The sequence below is a fragment of the Oncorhynchus tshawytscha genome, linkage group LG03, assembly GCF_018296145.1.
Source record: "Oncorhynchus tshawytscha isolate Ot180627B linkage group LG03, Otsh_v2.0, whole genome shotgun sequence".
NCBI classification, from domain to species: Eukaryota; Metazoa; Chordata; class Actinopteri; order Salmoniformes; family Salmonidae; genus Oncorhynchus; species Oncorhynchus tshawytscha.
This window is the reverse complement of record NC_056431.1, coordinates 20723875-20742388: the sequence shown is the minus strand read 5'-3', so window position 1 is coordinate 20742388 and position 18514 is coordinate 20723875. Positions and strand designations below refer to the sequence as shown.

Genomic DNA, 18514 nt, shown 5'->3' with positions numbered 1-18514 from the left:
TATGCATGTTTAATAGGCTTTTACATCTGTTAGGTGATCAAGGGTTTTCAAACTGAAGTCCTCAGACAGCCGGGGGTCCGCGGCAAAGTTGGAGAAAGAGAAACAAATTGACCCCTCTTATTTTTCACTAAATTATACGTTTGTTTTATCGAACATGCAGAACACAAGTTGGGGCATAAGTTAGCCCAAGTTTACCATAGTACTGGCAGGTTGGCCTTATCCTACTGTAAATCAAATTAAGTATCATTCCACGTGGGCGTTAAATGATTCTTGAACATGCGGGGGAGCTTGTGTTCTGGCTCTATCTATTGAAAAAAAACAATGCCTGTTTTTCAAGTTAGCGTGTAAATGGAGAAGAGGAAAATCGTCATAACATGTATCAGTTGGGACTTTTATGTACAACATCCATATAATCACCATGCAGAAAGGTTACAAACAGTTATAAATAGCAAATAACGGGATTCAAACGTAGACTGTGGGGAAAGAGAAATGTTTAAAGAAACCACAACGTGTTTTAACTTTTTATCCTCAGCTTTTTACACCTCTATAATGCTTAATGAAGCACAATACGTTATAAGGAATGCATGACATTCATGTGTACTGCCCAGAGCGACAATATTACGCGCGCTACTAAATCAAATTGTATTGGTCACATACACGTCCTATGGGTGACTACAATATATTCAGTATCTGTGAGTTTGTAAAACTGAAATTTCATAAAGATACGTGAAGAGAATACATAGTGACATGTAGCGCACAATAATCTACACATTCTTGCAGAGGAACCGAGCGCTGTCCATCCCTTTGCGTCATCGCACTTCACGTCGTGCACTAGTCCTAACTGGTGATCAGGACGAGATGCTGCTTCCTAAACCACTCCAGATGATTATACCTAAACCGGCGGCTGTATTTAAATGATAACTAAGGTAAGATGATAAAAATCCACATTTTCAAATCAAATTATAACTTTTTGAGTAGTTGGCCAATTATGTTGTCTTGTGGAATGTAAAAGATGAAAAATAGATTACACTGACTTTGTCTTCTAGGCACAACAAATTAGCATAAATTATGTGGCATGTTGTTTTAGTTGAATATTTCGTTTTTTTAGTGCCCTGTATAAATATTTGACAACATTACAGGAATTCATAAAGTACAGCTTCAGCCCATAGTTGATACAGTGACTCTGCAGATGGCCCATGTACTGTACATTGATTCTGTGCACCAACAATTGGGGTGAGAATCAACAATGATCGTGATTGAGGAGATCGCATCCACACCTGTCATATAGAATGATGTCACACTTGAATACGACATGTTTTTTTTCCTTTATGTATAGGGTGTGAATGTTGAGAAAGAACAACATGGGGAAAGGAGTGGCTCTGTTCCTTCTACTGTTGGCACTTCTTCACGAGGCTATAGGTCAGAGAAGAAGAAAAGGAAAATACAGTGTCCTCAGAGATGGAGGAAATGGTAAATGAAGTCCACATGTTAGTGAGGATGGTCAGTCACTGTGGTTTATCCATTATTATTGTTTATCTATATGGCTACATTACATGTTAAAGGGGGGCTGAACTTCCTGATTTAGCCTCGGTTTCAATTCTCATTAGGATATGCGACTGAAAATAACAGTTAACTTTCGTTCCTTGACATACCGTGTTTTTCCTAATTATCTCGCAAATCTTCGTTTTGGACTGACTTTATGTCGAAAATTATCCTATTTACACTTGAATACATGTTTCTCATATCAATGCCACACAGGCCGTTTTCGAAAGGAAAAGTTGCTTATTAAGTTCAGTTGCTCTTTAAGGTGTTTCTGTCTTTTGTAAAAAAGGGTTCACAATCTGCTGGAGAAGTCAAATAACTTTCTCAGCCAACAGGAACATTTTAATTTATTGATGTCTAAGTCATTGTAACCGTGATTTATTCTAAGTAGATGTACAGTGCATGCGGAAAGTTTTCAGACCCCTTAACTTTTTCCAAATGTTGTTTGTTACAGCATTATTCTAAAAAAATGTTTAAATTGTTTGTTTTTTTCCCTAATCAATCTACACACAATACCCCATAATGACAAAGCAAAAAACTGGTTTTTAGATTTTTTTGCAAATGTATTTTCTTTTTTTAACGGAAATATTACATTTACATAATTATTCAGACCATTTACTCAGTACTATGTTGAAGCACCTTTGGCAACGATTACAGCCTTGAGTCTTCTTGGGTCTGATGCTACAAGCTTGGCACACCTGTATTTCGGGAGTTTCTCCCATTCTTCTCTGCAGATCCTCTTAAGCTCTGTCAGGTTGGATGTGGAGCATTGCTGCACAGCTATTTTCAGGTTTCTCCAGATATGTTCAATCGGGTTCAAGTCCGGGCTCTGGCAGGGCCACTCAAAGACTTTCAGAGACTTGTCCCGAAGCCACTCCTGCATTGTTTTGGCTGTGTGCTTATGGTCGTTGTCCTGTTGGAAGGTGAACCTTCGCCCCAGTCAGGTCCTGAGCGATCTGGAGCAGGTTTTCATCAAGGATCTCTCTGTACTTCGCTCTGTTCATCTTTCCCTCGATCCGGAGTAGTCTTTCAGTCCCTGCCGCAGAAAAACATCCCCACAGCATGATGCTACCACCACCATGCTTCACTGTAGGGATGGTGCCAGGTTTCCTCCAGACGTGACGCTTAGCATTCAGGCCAAAAGGTTCAATCTTGGTTTCATTAAACCAGATAATCTTGCTTCTCATGGTCTGAGAGTCTTTAGGTGCCTTTTGACAAACTCCAAGTGGCATGTCATGTGCCTTTTACTGAGGAGTGGCTTCCATCTGGCTACTCTACCATAAAGGTCTGATTGGTGGAATGCTGCAGAGATGGTTGTCCTTCTGGAAGGTTCTCCCATCTCCGCAGAGGAACTCTGGAGCTCTGTCAGAGTGACCATCGGGTTCTTGGTCACCTCCCTGACCAAGGCCCTTCTCCCCCGATTGCTCAGTTTGACTGGGTGCCAACTCTAGGAAGAGTCTTGGTGGTTCCAAACTTCTTCCATTTAAGAGTCATGGTGGCCACTGTGTTCTTGGGGACCTTCAACGCTGCAGAAATGTTTAGGTACCCTTCCCCAGATCTGTGCCTCGACACAATCCTGTCTCGGAGCGCTATGGACAATTCCTTCGACCTCATAGCTTGGTTTTTGCTCTGACATGCACTGTTAACTGTGGGACCTTAAATAGACAGGTGTGTGCCTATCCAAATCATGTCCAATCATTTGAATTTACTACAGGTGGACTCCAATCAACTTGAAGAAACATCTCAAGGATGATCAATGGTAACAGGATGCACCTGAGCTCAATTTCGATTCTCATAGCAAAGGGCCTGAATACTTATGTAAATAAGGTTTTTCTGTTTTTGCTTTGTCATTATGGGGTATTGTGTGTAGATTGATGAAAACATATATTTTTTAAATCCATTTTATATTAAGGCTGTGACGTAACAAAATGCAAAAAAAGTTCAAGGGGTCTGAATTCTTTCCAAATGCACTGAACAAAAATATAAACACAACATGCAACAATTTCAAAGATAAGGAAATCAGTCAATTGAAAAAACATTATTAGGCCCTAACCTATGGATTGCACATGGGGGAATACAGATATGCACCTGTTGGTCACAAAAAATATTTTTTTTAAGTAGGGGCGTGGATCAGAAAACCAGTCAGTATCTGGTGTGACCACCATTTGCCTCATGCAGCTCGAAACATTTCCTTCACATAGAGCTGATCAGGATGTTGATTGATTGTGGTTGATTGTTGTCTGTACGAAGTTGTTGGATATTGGCGGGAACTGGAACACGCTATTGTACAAGTCAATCCAGAGCATCCCAAACATGCTCAATGGGTGACATGTCTGGTGAGTATGCAGGCCATGGAAGAACTGGGACATTTTCACCTTCCAGGAATTGTGTACAGATCCTTGCAGCATAAGGCCATGGATTATCATGCTGAAATATGAGGTGATGGCGGCGGATGAATGGCACGACAATGGTCCTCAGGATCTCGTCACGGTGTCTCTGTGCATTCAAATTGCCATCAATAAAATAATTTGTGTTCATTGTCTGTAGCTTATACCTGCCCATACCCCATCACCACCCATGGGGCACTCTGTTTACAATGTTGACATCAGCAAACAGCTCGCACACACAACGCCATACACGCTGTCTGCGGTTGTGAGGCTGCAAAAAAAATTCATGTACTGCCAAATTTCTAAAACTATGTTGGAGGCGGCTGGTCGTTTCATGAGGTGAAATAAAATATCCCAGACATGTTCCATATGCACAAAAGGCTTATTTCTTTCAAATCTTGTGCACAAATGTGTTTACATCCCTTTTAGTGAGAATTTTTCCTTTGCCAAGAAAATCCCTCCACCTGACAGGTGTGGCATATCAAGAAGCTGATTAAACAGCATGATTATTACACAGGTGCACCTTGTGCTGCAATAAAGCCTTTTGTACGGAAACACTCATTCTAATTGGCTGGGCCTGGCTCCCAATTGGGTGGGCCTATGCCCCCCCCCCAGGCCCACCCATGACTGCGCCCCTGCCCAGTCATGTGAAATCAGTGGTGAAAAAGTACCCAATTGTCATACTTGTAAAAGTATAGATACCTTACAGAAAAGTTACTATACTAAAGGATAGAAAGTTACTCAAGTAGAAGTAAAAGTCACCCAGTAAAATACTACTTGAGTAAAAGTCTAAAAGTATTTGGTTCTAAATATTCTTAAGTATCAAAAGTAAATGTAATTGCTAATATATACTTAAGTATCAAAAGTAATAGTATAAATCCTTTCAAATTCCTTCTATTAAGCAAAGCAGGCAGCACCTTTCTCTTGTTTTAAAAATGTATTGATAGCCAGGGGCACACTCCAAGACTCAGACATTATTTACAAAAGATGCATTTGTATTTAGTGAGTCCGCCAGATCAGAGGCAGAAGGGATGACCATGTGTTTTCTTGATAAGTGCGTGAATTGGACAATTTCACCAGTCCTGCTAAGCATTCAAAATGTAATACTTTTGGGTGTCAGAGAAAATGTATGGAGTAAAAACTACATTCTTTTCTTTAGGAATGTAGTTAAGTAAAAGTAGTCAAAAATATAAATAGTAAAGTACAGATACCCCAAAAAACTACTTAAGTAGTACTTTAAAGTATTTTTACTTAAGTACTTTACATCACTGTGTGAAATCCATAGATTAGGGCCTAATTTATTTATTTTAATTGACTGATTTCCTTATGAACTGTAACTCAGCAAAAATATTTGAAATTGTTGCATGTTGCGTTTATATTTTTGTTCAGTATAGATGCTCATTTGCGTTTGACATTGGCCTGAAGTTTATCCAATCGATCTCCATGTGAAACACATGTATGTATCCCTCTCCCAGACATGACAACATGTTCCATGGAGGTGGCCTTCATTCTGGACAGTTCGGAGAGTGCCAAGACCTTCCTGTTCGAGAAACAGAAGTCCTTTGTTCTGCATTTCAGCACTCGTCTCACCATGCTCCAGGTGTCTGGATGGACCCTGAAGCTGCGGATGGCTGCTCTCCAGTACAGCAGCTCCGTGTCTATAGAGCACAGCTTCACTGCCTGGCAGGACCTTGATGTGTTCCACAGCAGAGTCAGCTCCATGGCCTACATAGGCCATGGCACCTACTCCACCTACGCCATCACCAACGCCACGCAGCTCTTCACCCAGGAGACCAAGGAGGACAGTGTCAGGGTGGAGGTGCTCATGACTGACGGTGCCGATCATCCGAGGAACCCTGATGTGATCGGAGCAGCGGCAGATGCTAAGGCTAGTGGCGTGAAGCTCTTTGCTGTAGGGTTGTCGGACCTGGCCCGCCAGAGCCAGAAAAGTGCCAAACTCAGGGCTATCGCCAGCACACCGGCCCAGCAGTTCGTCCACAGTCTCACTGACCCCCAGCTAGAGGAGAAGTTACTGAAAGAGTTGGTGAGTGTTCTGTCATCAAAGTCCCCCTACACTCAAGTTGAAGATGATTAGTATGCTGAACCACGCCAGCACGGTATGGTTTGGAATCATTAGTTTGTAGTGTGAAATGGGTATGATAGTACCTGCACACTGTCTTTTCTATATGAGTATAAGAACTTCACAGCTTTTTCCAGAGGTTTGTGAGGTTACAAAGTGAGGGAAACTAAGTTAGTTGGCACACAACATCCCTGTCCAACAGTTCTGAGCTCCTCAGATATACTTGTCTTGTTATCATGTCTGTGTCCTAAGCGGGGGCTCAAACCTCATCAGCAGAATTGTTTCTGTGTGGAGAATTCTTCCCCTAATATGCATTTTCCATAAGCACAGAGATTTGTCTATAGTCTAAATGAGGTCAAGACCTGTCTATGGACAGACAATAGCATGAATTCTACATTTTCCAAAAATCCATCATTGTTTTTCTAATTCATATTCATCATTAGCAGAGGTTTAAAAGAGAACAGCTTTATTAAGCAAAACCGACAGGAAATGACCTAGCCTTCTATCGCCTGTCCCCTCTGTTGTTTTATTCTTTCTTAGAACAATGTCTTGACCATCTGTACCATTGTTCATGTACAGCAAGGCTTGCTCAGGTGCAATACAATGTTCAGTCAATAGTGGTACTGTTGGAATTGTTTCTAGGTAAAAATCTCACACAATCTTGCATTTGTTTCCATCCAGGGTGCAATAGCGCTTGAGGTGGTAAGTACTTCAGAACAATAAACACTACATTGGCACTGGAAGTAGCAGGTGGAGTGATAAGATTGATTTTGTATTTTTTTTTCATTGTATCAGTGTCCACAGGCTAAAGTGTGTTTGTGTGAAAGAGGGGAGAGAGGCCCTCCTGGAAACCCAGTGAGTACACTAGACGTTTTTCAACAGAACATGTTAGGTCTACAGTGAGGATTATGTAGTAACCCAGTATGACTGACACATCACACAAAACAAAATAAAATCATTATAAGAAATACCAAATACTCTCATTCAACAGTGACTCCATATACTAACTTATTGTGTTTCGTCAAGGGTAAAAAAGGAGATCCAGGATATGAAGGACCATCTGGTCCAAAAGGATCAAGGGTAAGTCGTAAAACGATAGAGATTTTCACTATTTTAATGACCTCAGTGATCTACATACAATCCCGATCTCACATTTATAACACTGTCTCAATTCTACAAGGGAGAACCTGGAGTCAGTGGCCGACCAGGAAGTGACGGTCTTGAGGTATATTTATATTTCTTTATTCTGTAATTATTTTCTGAGGCATTCTATTCTAATTAACTTCCATCTAACCGCCATATTCCCATAGTTGACTGAGATACCTTCAGCACTGGGTGTTGAACACGGTTGTTCTTACTTCACAGGGCAGTCCTGGTTATAAAGGTGACAAGGTGGGACATCTGCTTTCAAGACATTTCAGAATACAACTGTCTTGCTTAAAAGTGTTTTGCCAATGATTGGTTGAACTTGTGCTGTATTTCAGGGGGAGATAGGAGACTGTGGCACCCCTGGGGAAAAAGGAGATGAAGTAAGTACAATGATTAATGTGCCATTTTGGTTCAATCAACACTGTGATCTATTCTACAGTGTGTGCCAACTGAAGCATGATGTCATATTACAGGGCCCTGGAGGACCTCCTGGCCCACGGGGACCCAGAGGAGACCAGGTACAATGTATCATTGTTGTTTTTAAATCAAATCAAATCAAATCAAATCAAATTTTATTTGTCACATACACATGGTTAGCAGATGTTAATGCGAGTGTAGCGAAATGCTTGTGCTTCTAGTTCTGACAATGCAGTAATAACGAGCAAGTAATCTAACTAACAATTCCAAAAAAAACTACTGTCATACACAGTGTAAGGGGATAAAGAATATGTACATAAGGATATATGAATGAGTGATGGTACAGAGCAGCATAGGCAAGATACAGTAGATGATATCGAGTACAGTATATACATATGAGATAAGTATGTAAACCAAGTGGCATAGTTAAAGTGGCTATTGATACATGTATTACATAAGGATGCAGTCGATGATATAGAGTACAGTATCAACGTATGCATATGAGATGAACAATGTAGGGTAAGTAACATTATATAAGGTAGCATTGTTTAAAGTGGCTAGTGATATATTTACATCATTTCCCATCGATTCCCATGATTAAAGTGGCTGGAGTAGAGTCAGTGTCATTGACAGTGTGTTGGCAGTAGCCACTCAATGTTAGTGGTGGCTGTTTAACAGTCTGATGGCCTTGAGATAGAAGCTGTTTTTCAGTCTCTCGGTCCCAGCTTTGATGCACCTGTACTGACCTCGCCTTCTGGATGGCAGCGGGGTGAACAGGCAGTGGCTCGGGTGGTTGATGTCCTTGATGATCTTTATGGCCTTCCTGTAGCATCGGGTGGTGTAGGTGTCCTGGAGGGCAGGTAGTTTGCGCCCGGTGATGCGTTGTGCAGACCTCACTACCCTCTGGAGAGCCTTACGGTTGAGGGCGGTGCAGTTGCCATACCAGGCGGTGATACAGCCCGCCAGGATGCTCTCGATTGTGCATCTGTAGAAGTTTGTGAGTGCTTTTGGTGACAAGCCGAATTTCTTCAGCCTCCTGAGGTTGAAGAGGCGCTGCTGCGCCTTCCTCACGATGCTGTCTGTGTGAGTGGACCAATTCAGTTTGTCTGTGATGTGTATGCCGAGGAACTTAAAACTTGCTACCCTCTCCACTACTGTTCCATCGATGTGGATGGGGGTGTTCCCTCTGCTGTTTCCTGAAGTCCACAATCATCTCCTTAGTTTTGTTGACGTTGAGTGTGAGGTTATTTTCCTGACACCACACTCCGAGGGCCCTCACCTCCTCCCTGTAGGCCGTCTCGTCGTTGTTGGTAATCAAGCCTACCACTGTTGTGTCGTCCGCAAACTTGATGATTGAGTTGGAGGCGTGCATGGCCACGCAGTCGTGGGTGAACAGGGAGTACAGGAGAGGGCTCAGAACGCACCCTTGTGGGGCCCCAGTGTTGAGGATCAGCGGGGAGGAGATGTTGTTGCCTACCCTCACCACCTGGGGCGGCCCGTCAGGAAGTCCAGTACCCAGTTGCACAGGGCGGGGTCGAGACCCAGGGTCTCGAGCTTGATGACGAGCTTGGAGGGTACTATGGTGTTGAATGCCGAGCTGTAGTCGATGAACAGCATTCTCACATAGGTATTCCTCTTGTCCAGATGGGTTAGGGCAGTGTGCAGTGTGGTTGAGATTGCATCGTCTGTGGACCTATTTGGGCGGTAAGCAAATTGGAGTGGGTCAAGGGTGTCAGGTAGGGTGGAGGTGATATGGTCCTTGACTAGTCTCTCAAAGCACTTCATGATGACGGATGTGAGTGCTACGGGGCGGTAGTCATTTAGCTCAGTTACCTTAGCTTTCTTGGGAACAGGAACAATGGTGGCCCTCTTGAAGCATGTGGGAACAGCAGACTGGTATAGGGATTGATTGAATATGTCCGTAAACACACCGGCCAGCTGGTCTGCGCATGCTCTGAGGGCGCGGCTGGGGATGCCGTCTGGGCCTGCAGCCTTGCGAGGGTTAACACGTTTAAATGTCTTACTCACTTCGGCTGCAGTGAAGGAGAGACCGCATGTTTCCGTTGCAGGCCGTGTCAGTGGCACTGTATTGTCCTCAAAGCGGGCAAAAAAGTTATTTAGTCTGCCTGGGAGCAAGACATCCTGGTCCGTGACTGGGCTGGGTTTCTTCCTGTAGTCCGTGATTGACTGTAGACCTTGCCACATACCTCTTGTGTCTGAGCCGTTGAATTGAGATTCTACTTTGTCTCTGTACTGGCGCTTAGCTTGTTTGATAGCCTTGCGGAGGGAATAGCTGCACTGTTTGTATTCAGCCATGTTACCAGACACCTTGCCCTGATTAAAAGCAGTGGTTCGTGCCTTCAGTTTCACACGAATGCTGCCATCAATCCACGGTTTCTGGTTAGGGAATGTTTTAATCGTTGCTATGGGAACGACATCTTCAACGCACGTTCTAATGAACTCGCACACCGTATCAGCGTATTCGTCAATGTTGTTGTCTGACGCAATACGAAACATCTCCCAGTCCACGTGATGGAAGCAGTCTTGGAGTGTGGAGTCAGCTTGGTCGGACCAGCGTTGGACAGACCTCAGCGTGGGAGCTTCTTGTTTTAGTTTCTGTCTGTAGGCAGGGATCAACAAAATGGAGTCGTGGTCAGCTTTTCCGAAAGGGGGCGGGGCAGGGCCTTATATGCGTCGCGGAAGTTAGAGTAACAATGATCCAGGGTCTTTCCACCCCTGGTTGCGCAATCGATATGCTGATAAAATTTAGGGAGTCTTGTTTTCAGATTACTTTTACTCCTTCAATATATGAACAGGTATATTTCGCTACCTTTTTAGGACCTTGTTTTAATCATGATTGCATATGATACAGTATGTTCATCTGAAATAGGTTAATTGATTCTCAATGAATGATGCACTTTAGAACAAGGGCTGAGTACTTCTTTCACTGAGATGTTGTTTGATGACAGGGTGAAAATACATGAGTCCTGAGTACAGACATTGAGAACAGACTGCATATAAGTCAGTCAGAGACATCCCTTATTCCCTTTCATTCTCAAACATGGATCATGGAAGTTGAGTTTTGTCGTTTTCCCACCCATGCACTTATGGAATGTGAATTTTGGATTACGCCTAATCCCGATGCTAATGTGAGTATCTAAAGCAGTGAATCCAGGCTTGCAGGATATTATTCTTTTCCAGGAGCAGACTTTGTGTCGTAGGATTAGCTGCTAGGACAGGGTTGCCAGTACAGTGGCACTGTTCCTCCTCACTATCAGCCCCTCGTCTGGCATGGTATCAGTAATTGTGTTGTTTTGACACCAGGCCCTGAGAATGGAACAAAACTACTGCTCTGATCTGTATAGTTCTGTGCATTTGTATTGCATTAGTTCAACTGTAAGAATTGACTACTAACTGGTACAATGTAAAATACTCCTCACAATATAGATTTGGCAGATATCAGGGATGAGTTAGATTTTCTGGGCTATCAATTCTATACAAACAATAGCTACATACTGTACAGTGAGAAAAAAGGCTGTTGTACACGCCATTTCAAAACCATTTCACATGGACCTGTTAGGATACTGCAATGGAACCAGTGCATTATATGAATCAACTTCATTGTGCTTTTATTCATTAAGGTAATTTTTAGATTTTTTTGGTTTCTTCCACAGGGTGTTAACGGACCACCCGGGGACCAGGGTCCGGAGGGCCAAACAGGACCTAAAGTAGGCACGCTGATTCTCAGCCAATGACATTCATGGGGTGCTAGGAAATCAGCCAATTACATTCATGGGTGCTACTTACATGCAAACACATTTTCACACAGCATCTCTATTTGTCAAAGTGTGTTGCTTGGCCAGAGAAGCCATGAGAGCTGAGTTGATCTTTCTGTCCATGTCTATTTAAATACTGATCCTTCACTTTCTCTCACACATTGACCAGACCTCTCAAACAAGGAAGGACTTAGAATCAAGTAATTTATAGCCATTTAGCTATTTAGATTTTTTTAAATTAAAGTTCTGATGTAATCAAGAACAAAGTATAGCAGGAACAAGTGACAGATGCGTTATTGAATCCCATGAAGATCCTTTGTCTTTTTTTTCCCATCCTCGTAGACTTCTGTTGGAATGGATAGAGTTCCTCTGTGGAGAAGCACTGGGGAAGGGTTTTCTCTTACAGTATGAACTTGGAATAGAAGTGTTTTATGACTAACTTGTTGGTGGTGTGGGTTTCAAGTAGTAGGCGTTTTGACAAATTCACACTGTGATCGTACACCTCTAACACAGGGGGACCAAGGACCCACCGGTGCATCTGGACCAGCAGGTGACATTGGCATTGGGTTCCCAGGTCCAAAGGTAACCTAATAATAACCATAACAGAGATTATGCTATACATTTACAGTTTATGTAAATAACATAAATGTTGAAATGTGTCATTGTTCTCAGGGGGCCAAAGGAATTCAGGGAAGACCAGGAACCCTTGGTCCCATTGGAATTGGAGAGCCAGGACAGCCAGTAAGTATTACTGTAGATGCCAGCTTTGGATACCTAAACAGTGATCGCTATGGGAACGTTATATATGACCCTATCCTTCTACCTCTGATTCATATGATCAGATTTGACAATGGTAATCTAAAAACAAAATTAAATGTTGCCATTTACTGGACAGAAAATGTGAAAACTGTTTGAGGGTCAAAAATGATGAGACTGTTTGTTTATTTCAGGGACCCCCAGGACTTGCTGGAGCACAGGGTAACCAGGGAGCTGTTGGGGAGGGGCTCCCTGGCCCAAAGGTGGGCAAATATTTGAGTGTCCGAGCATTATCCTGTTTCATGTATACTGTTAGGTATAACTGTGCACATCTTTAAGTCTGAATGAAGTCTGGTGTAAGTACAATGGGCCATTAATATGTAATTAAAAAAATATCAATGTGGACTCAAGTATCTATTTTTCAGGGGGATCGAGGCTACGAGGGCCCCAGAGGTGAGCGTGGTTTCACTGGTGTTGGGGTCAAAGGTGATAAGGTAAAGCAAGTTTAAGACTATTGGACATTACTATGTTGAGGTCTTATGTTGTTCCGTATGAGGATAAATGATCAATGATCCATTGAGAATGATCCCACATTCCTTCAGTGAAATGACATTTGACGGGAGGTCTTATGTTTTTCTCAGGGAAATCCTGGACAGCTTGGATCACAAGGACTGGTGGGAATGCCAGGGGCAGGAATTCAAGGAGAAAAGGTACATTCTGATTAAACTGCAGTCAGATCCTTTTGTATAATGTACATTTGCCTATTCTCAAACATACTGTATACTCACACATATTTATACTCATATTCATTTTCTTCTAATGTCCCCTTCTTTCCAGGGGAGCCAAGGGCCAGTTGGCCCTCCAGGCCCCAGAGGGAATCCAGGTGTGGGACTTATGGGCCAAAAGGTAAGGTTGAATGTCACATGATCAAAGGGAGTCTAATGTCAGGCAAAAACTAAAGTCTTGGATCTGAACGCAAGACGCAAACGTACAGTATATTCATTTAGTAAATATAATGCCACATCTACTGTTTGTTCTGCAGGGAAGCCAAGGCTTCTCAGGTGAGCCTGGAATCCCAGGGGAGAGAGGAGTCGGGGAGCCAGGACCTAAAGTAAGTCTGATGGTTCAGTAAGACAGTATTTAAACCAGATCAAGTAAAACTGTGTAATAATAATAATAGATATTAATAGAGATTTGAAAATGCTCCTCTAGGGAGACCCAGGATCGGAGGGGTTGCCTGGTATTCCGGGCCTCTCTGGAGAGGATGGAGACATAGGACAGAAGGTGGGCACAGTGTGCTGTGATGCAATGTCATTATCACTAGGACAGTACATTAATGCCAGTCTGTCAACTCAGTGTTTATTGTTTACAGTATTGTGTATTTATTTCACATGGTATCAGGGTGACATTGGGTTACAGGGGCCCAGGGGACCTGATGGGGCACCCGGAAAAGGTGTCCCTGGAGAAAAGGTACAAATCAGCAGTCTTAAAGCATTTTCACTATTTCAAAGGATGTATGGAAGAGTGTTTAAAATCAATCTGTGACTATTCTCTCAGGGGGACCGAGGGGAGCGGGGCTCCAGGGGCCAGCTAGGCGCAGTAGGGCCTGTGGGTCCAATGGGGGCCAAGGTAAGCACATGCACAACAGTCATGCTCAACACTACTGACCCCAAGCATGGTTGGTTCTGCTATTATAAAATGTTTCCTGTTTCAGGGTGAACCCGGAAGTGCTGGACGAGCAGGTACAAATGGACCACCTGGGCGGGGATTACCCGGTATCAAGGTATGTTCTGGTGAGAAGGAACATTGACAACACTGTTGGTTACCACTTTATTACGATATTAAAGTGTTACCATATCTTAAGGATGATGTCAGTGTTCTATTTTATGTTGGGTTGTTTTGTTTCCAGGGGGACCCTGGTGCGGTAGGCCCACCCGGACATGTTGGTGAACCAGGAATAGGAATCACTGGACCGAAGGTCATTTGATTCAGCTTCTTTCAGTTTGATTTGGGAGGTGCAAGTATTTCTCAGATGTCCAATGAACCACATAAGACCATTGGTGTGAAACCACTCTCACTTTTTAGGGTGAGAGAGGGCTACCAGGGCCCATTGGTCCACCTGGGCTTGAAGGGGAAGGCCTCCCTGGAACTCCAGTAACTATCCCCATTTTCTCTAGTATTATGATCATATTCATTGATCTATGCTGACTATTCAGTTTGAATACTGTATGAATGGATGTTCTGTCATGTTTATTAGGGCCCCCCTGGAACACCAGGACTGACAGGTGAGACTGGACCAGAAGGAAAAGGTTTACCTGGTCCTAAGGTGAGTTTTCCGGTATAATGATTGCATAAACTCTATTTAGGACACAAAATAACCTTAACCCAATTATAGGGGCAACTTAATGTGTTTGTTTTTGTGATCTATATATACGTATTTAACCTGAGGATCTTTCTGTTCAGGGAGACCGGGGAACTCCAGGCCCCACAGGACCAGCTGGAGCACCTGGAGTCGGGCTAATGGGTCCCAAGGTCATGAATCCTATTCAGACCAATAATAATCATTTTATCAATGTGTAGGAGGAGAAATGAGCCATCGTGATTGGAGTACACAGGATTGAGAAAGATTGATAGGAACCGTATGACTGGTGGAGCATCAAGATGACATGATTCTCTCTGCAGGGGTCAGCAGGTCAGATTGGAGCACCGGGTCCCCAGGGACTGCCTGGAGAGGGCATTCAAGGACCAAAGGTACAGTTAAAGGACCATTTAGTATGCCATTTTAGGTCATTGTACAGCCAGGCATACAGTATACTAGTGCTGTGTTTCCACAGGTCAAATTGCTGAATTGATTTTGTCTGATAGGGGGAGTCAGGATTCCAGGGGATCACAGGCCCCAGGGGGCCCCCAGGACAGGGTATTCAAGGGGATAAGGTAAGAACCTCCACACAAACAACATAAAATGTAGCTTAATAAATACATAATGTTATCCAATCTATAATCTCGGGACCCAGAACCAAATCAAGTCTCATAAATGGTCTTTAACTTGACAAAGTTTTAATGCTTTCCAAGTTCTAGAAAAGTTCTGCAGTTTTGCCGTTCCTACAGGGAGACAGGGGGTTCGTGGGTGAACGAGGCAGAAAGGGGGACAGGGGAGAGACTGGAGAGAGAGGAGCTGCTGGACCTTTGGTACTAGTCTTACTATAAATCTGGAAAAAGCATGGACATTATCAGATGTATATATTTGTTATTGAGTGACCTCCTGAATTACAGGGCAGACTGGGAGAAAAAGGGGAACCTGGCCTAACAGTAAGTATAGTCTGTTTTGTACACTGTGCCTCAGTACTGTAGTATTGCAATGACTAGGCACTAAAGTGTTTTACCATCTGTTACAGAGAGAGGAGGTCATCAAACTGGTCAGATCTATATGTGGTTAGTGTGGTAATTCACACATCAGGTACAATACCATACCTGTAATGGCTGTTTGCAGACTTTCAATGAATTTTTCTCTTTCCCCAGGTTGTGGGGTGAAGTGCCGTGAGAGCCCACTGGAGATGGTCTTTGTGATTGACAGCTCAGAGAGCGTTGGCCCCGACAACTTCAACGTGGTCAAGGACTTTGTGAACACTCTGGTTGACCGCGCTTCAGTGAGCCGGGAGACCACTCACGTCGGGGTGGTACTCTACAGCCACATCAACATGGTGGTGGTCAGTCTGCACCAGCAGGCCAGCCGGGACCAGGTCAAGACTCTGTTTTACATTTCTCAAAACTTTATTGAGGCCTCTGTAATGATAACATTCAATTCATATGACATAACTGTTCAATGCAAGGTGATTTTCTCTCAAGCGTCCAAAATGAAAAGTTTTACTCTCTAATACAGTAGCCTGGTCCCAGATCTGTTTGTGCTGTCTTGCCAACTCTTATGGTCGTTGTCACATAAGACCTCACAAACAGATCTGGGACCAGGCTACATCAGAGATTTTATAAATATTTATCACCACCAGGTGAAGGCGGCGGTCCGCACTATGACCTACCTGGGCGAAGGCACATTTACGGGCAGCGCCATCCATCAGGCCAACCAGGTGTTCCGGGCGGCCAGGCCTGGGGTGAGGAAAGTGGCCATAGTGATCACAGATGGACAGGCGGACGAGAGGGACACTGTGAGGCTGGAGGAGGCGGTGAAAGAGGCCAATGGCAGTAACATTGAGACGTTTGTCATCGGGGTGGTGAACCAGAGTGATCCGCTGTACGAGGAGTTTAAGAAAGAGCTCCACCTCATGGCCTCTGACCCAGACAGGGAACACGTGTACCTGATTGATGACTTCAGAACACTTCCTGGTAAGCAGGAAGTACCTTTCACTGATATCCATCCTTACTGAAGTTTATCTTCCTTGTAAAGGAAGATCTTGTAAAGCCAGTTATATCTGAAGAGTTAATGTAGAACTAAATACTTCTAAAGCCAGAGAACCACCTGTGCTGTTAAAACTAGCCAAAGAAAATACAGTCCTAAATATCTGTACGTTTTACATAGCTGTGTCTCATTGCCTAGTCCCAATAATATCAGGGTACTGTCTTGTCTTGGATCATCCAGCCCTTGAGAGCAAGCTGCTGAGTCGGATCTGTGAGAGTGATGGTGGGGCCCAGTTCAGCTCCATCCCCAGCTCCAGATACTCCCCCGGAACCCCTGGACAAGCTGGGATTGTCAGGGAAACCCCAGAGAGGACTGATACCGACACGCCCACTTTCAATGGAGACTTCAAGAAAACACAGTTGGTGGTGAGAATGACAACACTTCCACTTTACATAATGGTTCTGTCATGATCAGAATAGGGCTGCACATTTACTGAGTTTTACTGAGCTCACTAAGCTTTGCAGTACAATATATCATGTCATTGTAAAATATAATATTGTGAAGAAAATTAGGAGAACTCACCATAACCAAAAGATTGCTAAAAAAAGCCCCACATAAGGACAGTGTCTGAACTTGGGCCCAAAATTGTATTTCTGCTAAATCAGCCATGAATTGAGTGTGTGTACGTGCACATGTTCATTTGCATGCGTTCATACATGGACCTGTGTGTCAAGATTTTGATTGCAATCACATATTATAGACAATAACTTAGGTTCAAGCCTATGCAGGTGCAATCACATACTATAGCAGATGTACAGAGTACATATATCCATTTAACCATTTCTTTACCCTGGTTTAAACAGCCAGGTCCACCAGGAGAGTCAGACAGAGTCTTTACCCAAACGGGCCCCGAGACCGGGGACCGAGATAACTCGGAGACCTACAGGGTCCCATCCTTTGACAGGGAACCCTTCAAGCGCCAACCAGAGTTCCTTCTTCCGTCAGAGGTGAAGAACCCCACCCACGGTGTGGTCATGACTGGCCCCCAGGCCCCCACCCAGATGCCCCTTCCTGTAGTAAAGCTACCCAGGCTCCCCCCAACCTCTCCACCTATGCCCCAGGATGTTTTAATACCAGGTCATTTGATTTATTGGATATAGCGCTTTTCCAGAGCTCAAACTACTGTGTAGCACCTTACTGATATTTCCCCATTTCCTACAGTACAAGTAAAATCAATATCCTCCATTTCTCTTCCCTTTTTCCAGATGAGAGCTGTGGACAGATTCTGGACCCTGGGCCTTGCAGGAATTATATTGTGAAGTGGTACTATGACACTACGGCTAACGCCTGTGCCCAGTTCTGGTTTGGAGGTTGTCAAGGAAACCAAAACCAGTTTGAGTCGGAGAAGAGCTGCAAAAAAACCTGTGTGAAGGTCTAACAAACACGTTTGTTGACTTGTTTTGAATGCTTACAAATCTACTTGATTGTATTGATGAGACAGATGATATATTTGTGTCAAAGGTGGGTCAATTTCAATATCAGTGCCTTATCTCTTCACCAATACTTTGACATGGGGATAGAAAACTTGTCAAAGAGAGGACTAGGTCATTTTTGGACCAAATGTTCAATCACAATTATTTTGGATTCGTATTCTCTCGTCTCGGAACTGTTGGTGGTAACATGACACCATTTCAATTTAACTTGAATTAAATCGAATTAATCCCCTCAGGGGAAATAAGCTATTTACATAACTCTGTATATGTGTGTGTCCTTGGTTTAACATACCTCCAAGAAATGAGGGAGCTTAACTGTAAGTGAATGAGACTTAGGGCTTTTGAAAGAAGTATACAATGAGGGAACCATTCCATTTATTCATCTTCAAGATGGAGCAATAAGGGCAGTGCGAACCGTATTGGTTTCCAGAAACACTGTTGAACACTAAATAGTAATGTTACAAACGTGGCAGAAGGTCTTTACACTAACCTTTATCCCTGATTAACTTTTCTATCAGTAACTCATTTGTATGAAAACTGACTGCTGGATACTAGTTTATAAT

General features: G+C 43.4%; 1 protein-coding gene across 3 annotated transcripts; it reads left to right on the top strand.

The window, feature by feature from the left end:
• The first annotated feature begins 781 nt into the window (after window positions 1-781).
• LOC112229970 (collagen alpha-1(XXVIII) chain) lies at window positions 782-18170 on the top strand. Of its 3 annotated transcripts, XM_042311951.1 has the most exons (37): window positions 800-926; window positions 1140-1233; window positions 1337-1470; window positions 5405-5973; window positions 6691-6711; window positions 6805-6864; window positions 7036-7089; window positions 7190-7234; window positions 7375-7401; window positions 7494-7538; window positions 7632-7676; window positions 11250-11303; window positions 11865-11933; window positions 12024-12092; window positions 12302-12370; window positions 12533-12601; window positions 12749-12817; window positions 12945-13013; window positions 13150-13218; window positions 13320-13391; window positions 13509-13577; window positions 13665-13736; window positions 13822-13890; window positions 14017-14085; window positions 14193-14261; window positions 14365-14433; window positions 14571-14639; window positions 14790-14858; window positions 14973-15041; window positions 15216-15296; window positions 15381-15416; window positions 15503-15539; window positions 15627-15847; window positions 16112-16445; window positions 16699-16883; window positions 17322-17595; window positions 17724-18170. In XM_042311951.1, exons 3-37 carry the CDS (start codon window positions 1344-1346, stop codon window positions 17894-17896), a joined length of 3567 nt encoding a protein of 1188 aa, XP_042167885.1. In that variant the 5' UTR covers window positions 800-926; window positions 1140-1233; window positions 1337-1343; the 3' UTR covers window positions 17897-18170. The 3 variants fall into 3 exon arrangements, with proteins under 3 accessions (XP_042167892.1, XP_024251912.1, XP_042167885.1); XM_042311958.1 differs by lacking the exon at window positions 1140-1233 and having other exon boundaries at window positions 782-926; window positions 17322-17465; XM_024396144.2 differs by lacking the exon at window positions 1140-1233 and having other exon boundaries at window positions 782-926.
• The last annotated feature ends 344 nt before the right edge of the window (window positions 18171-18514 follow it).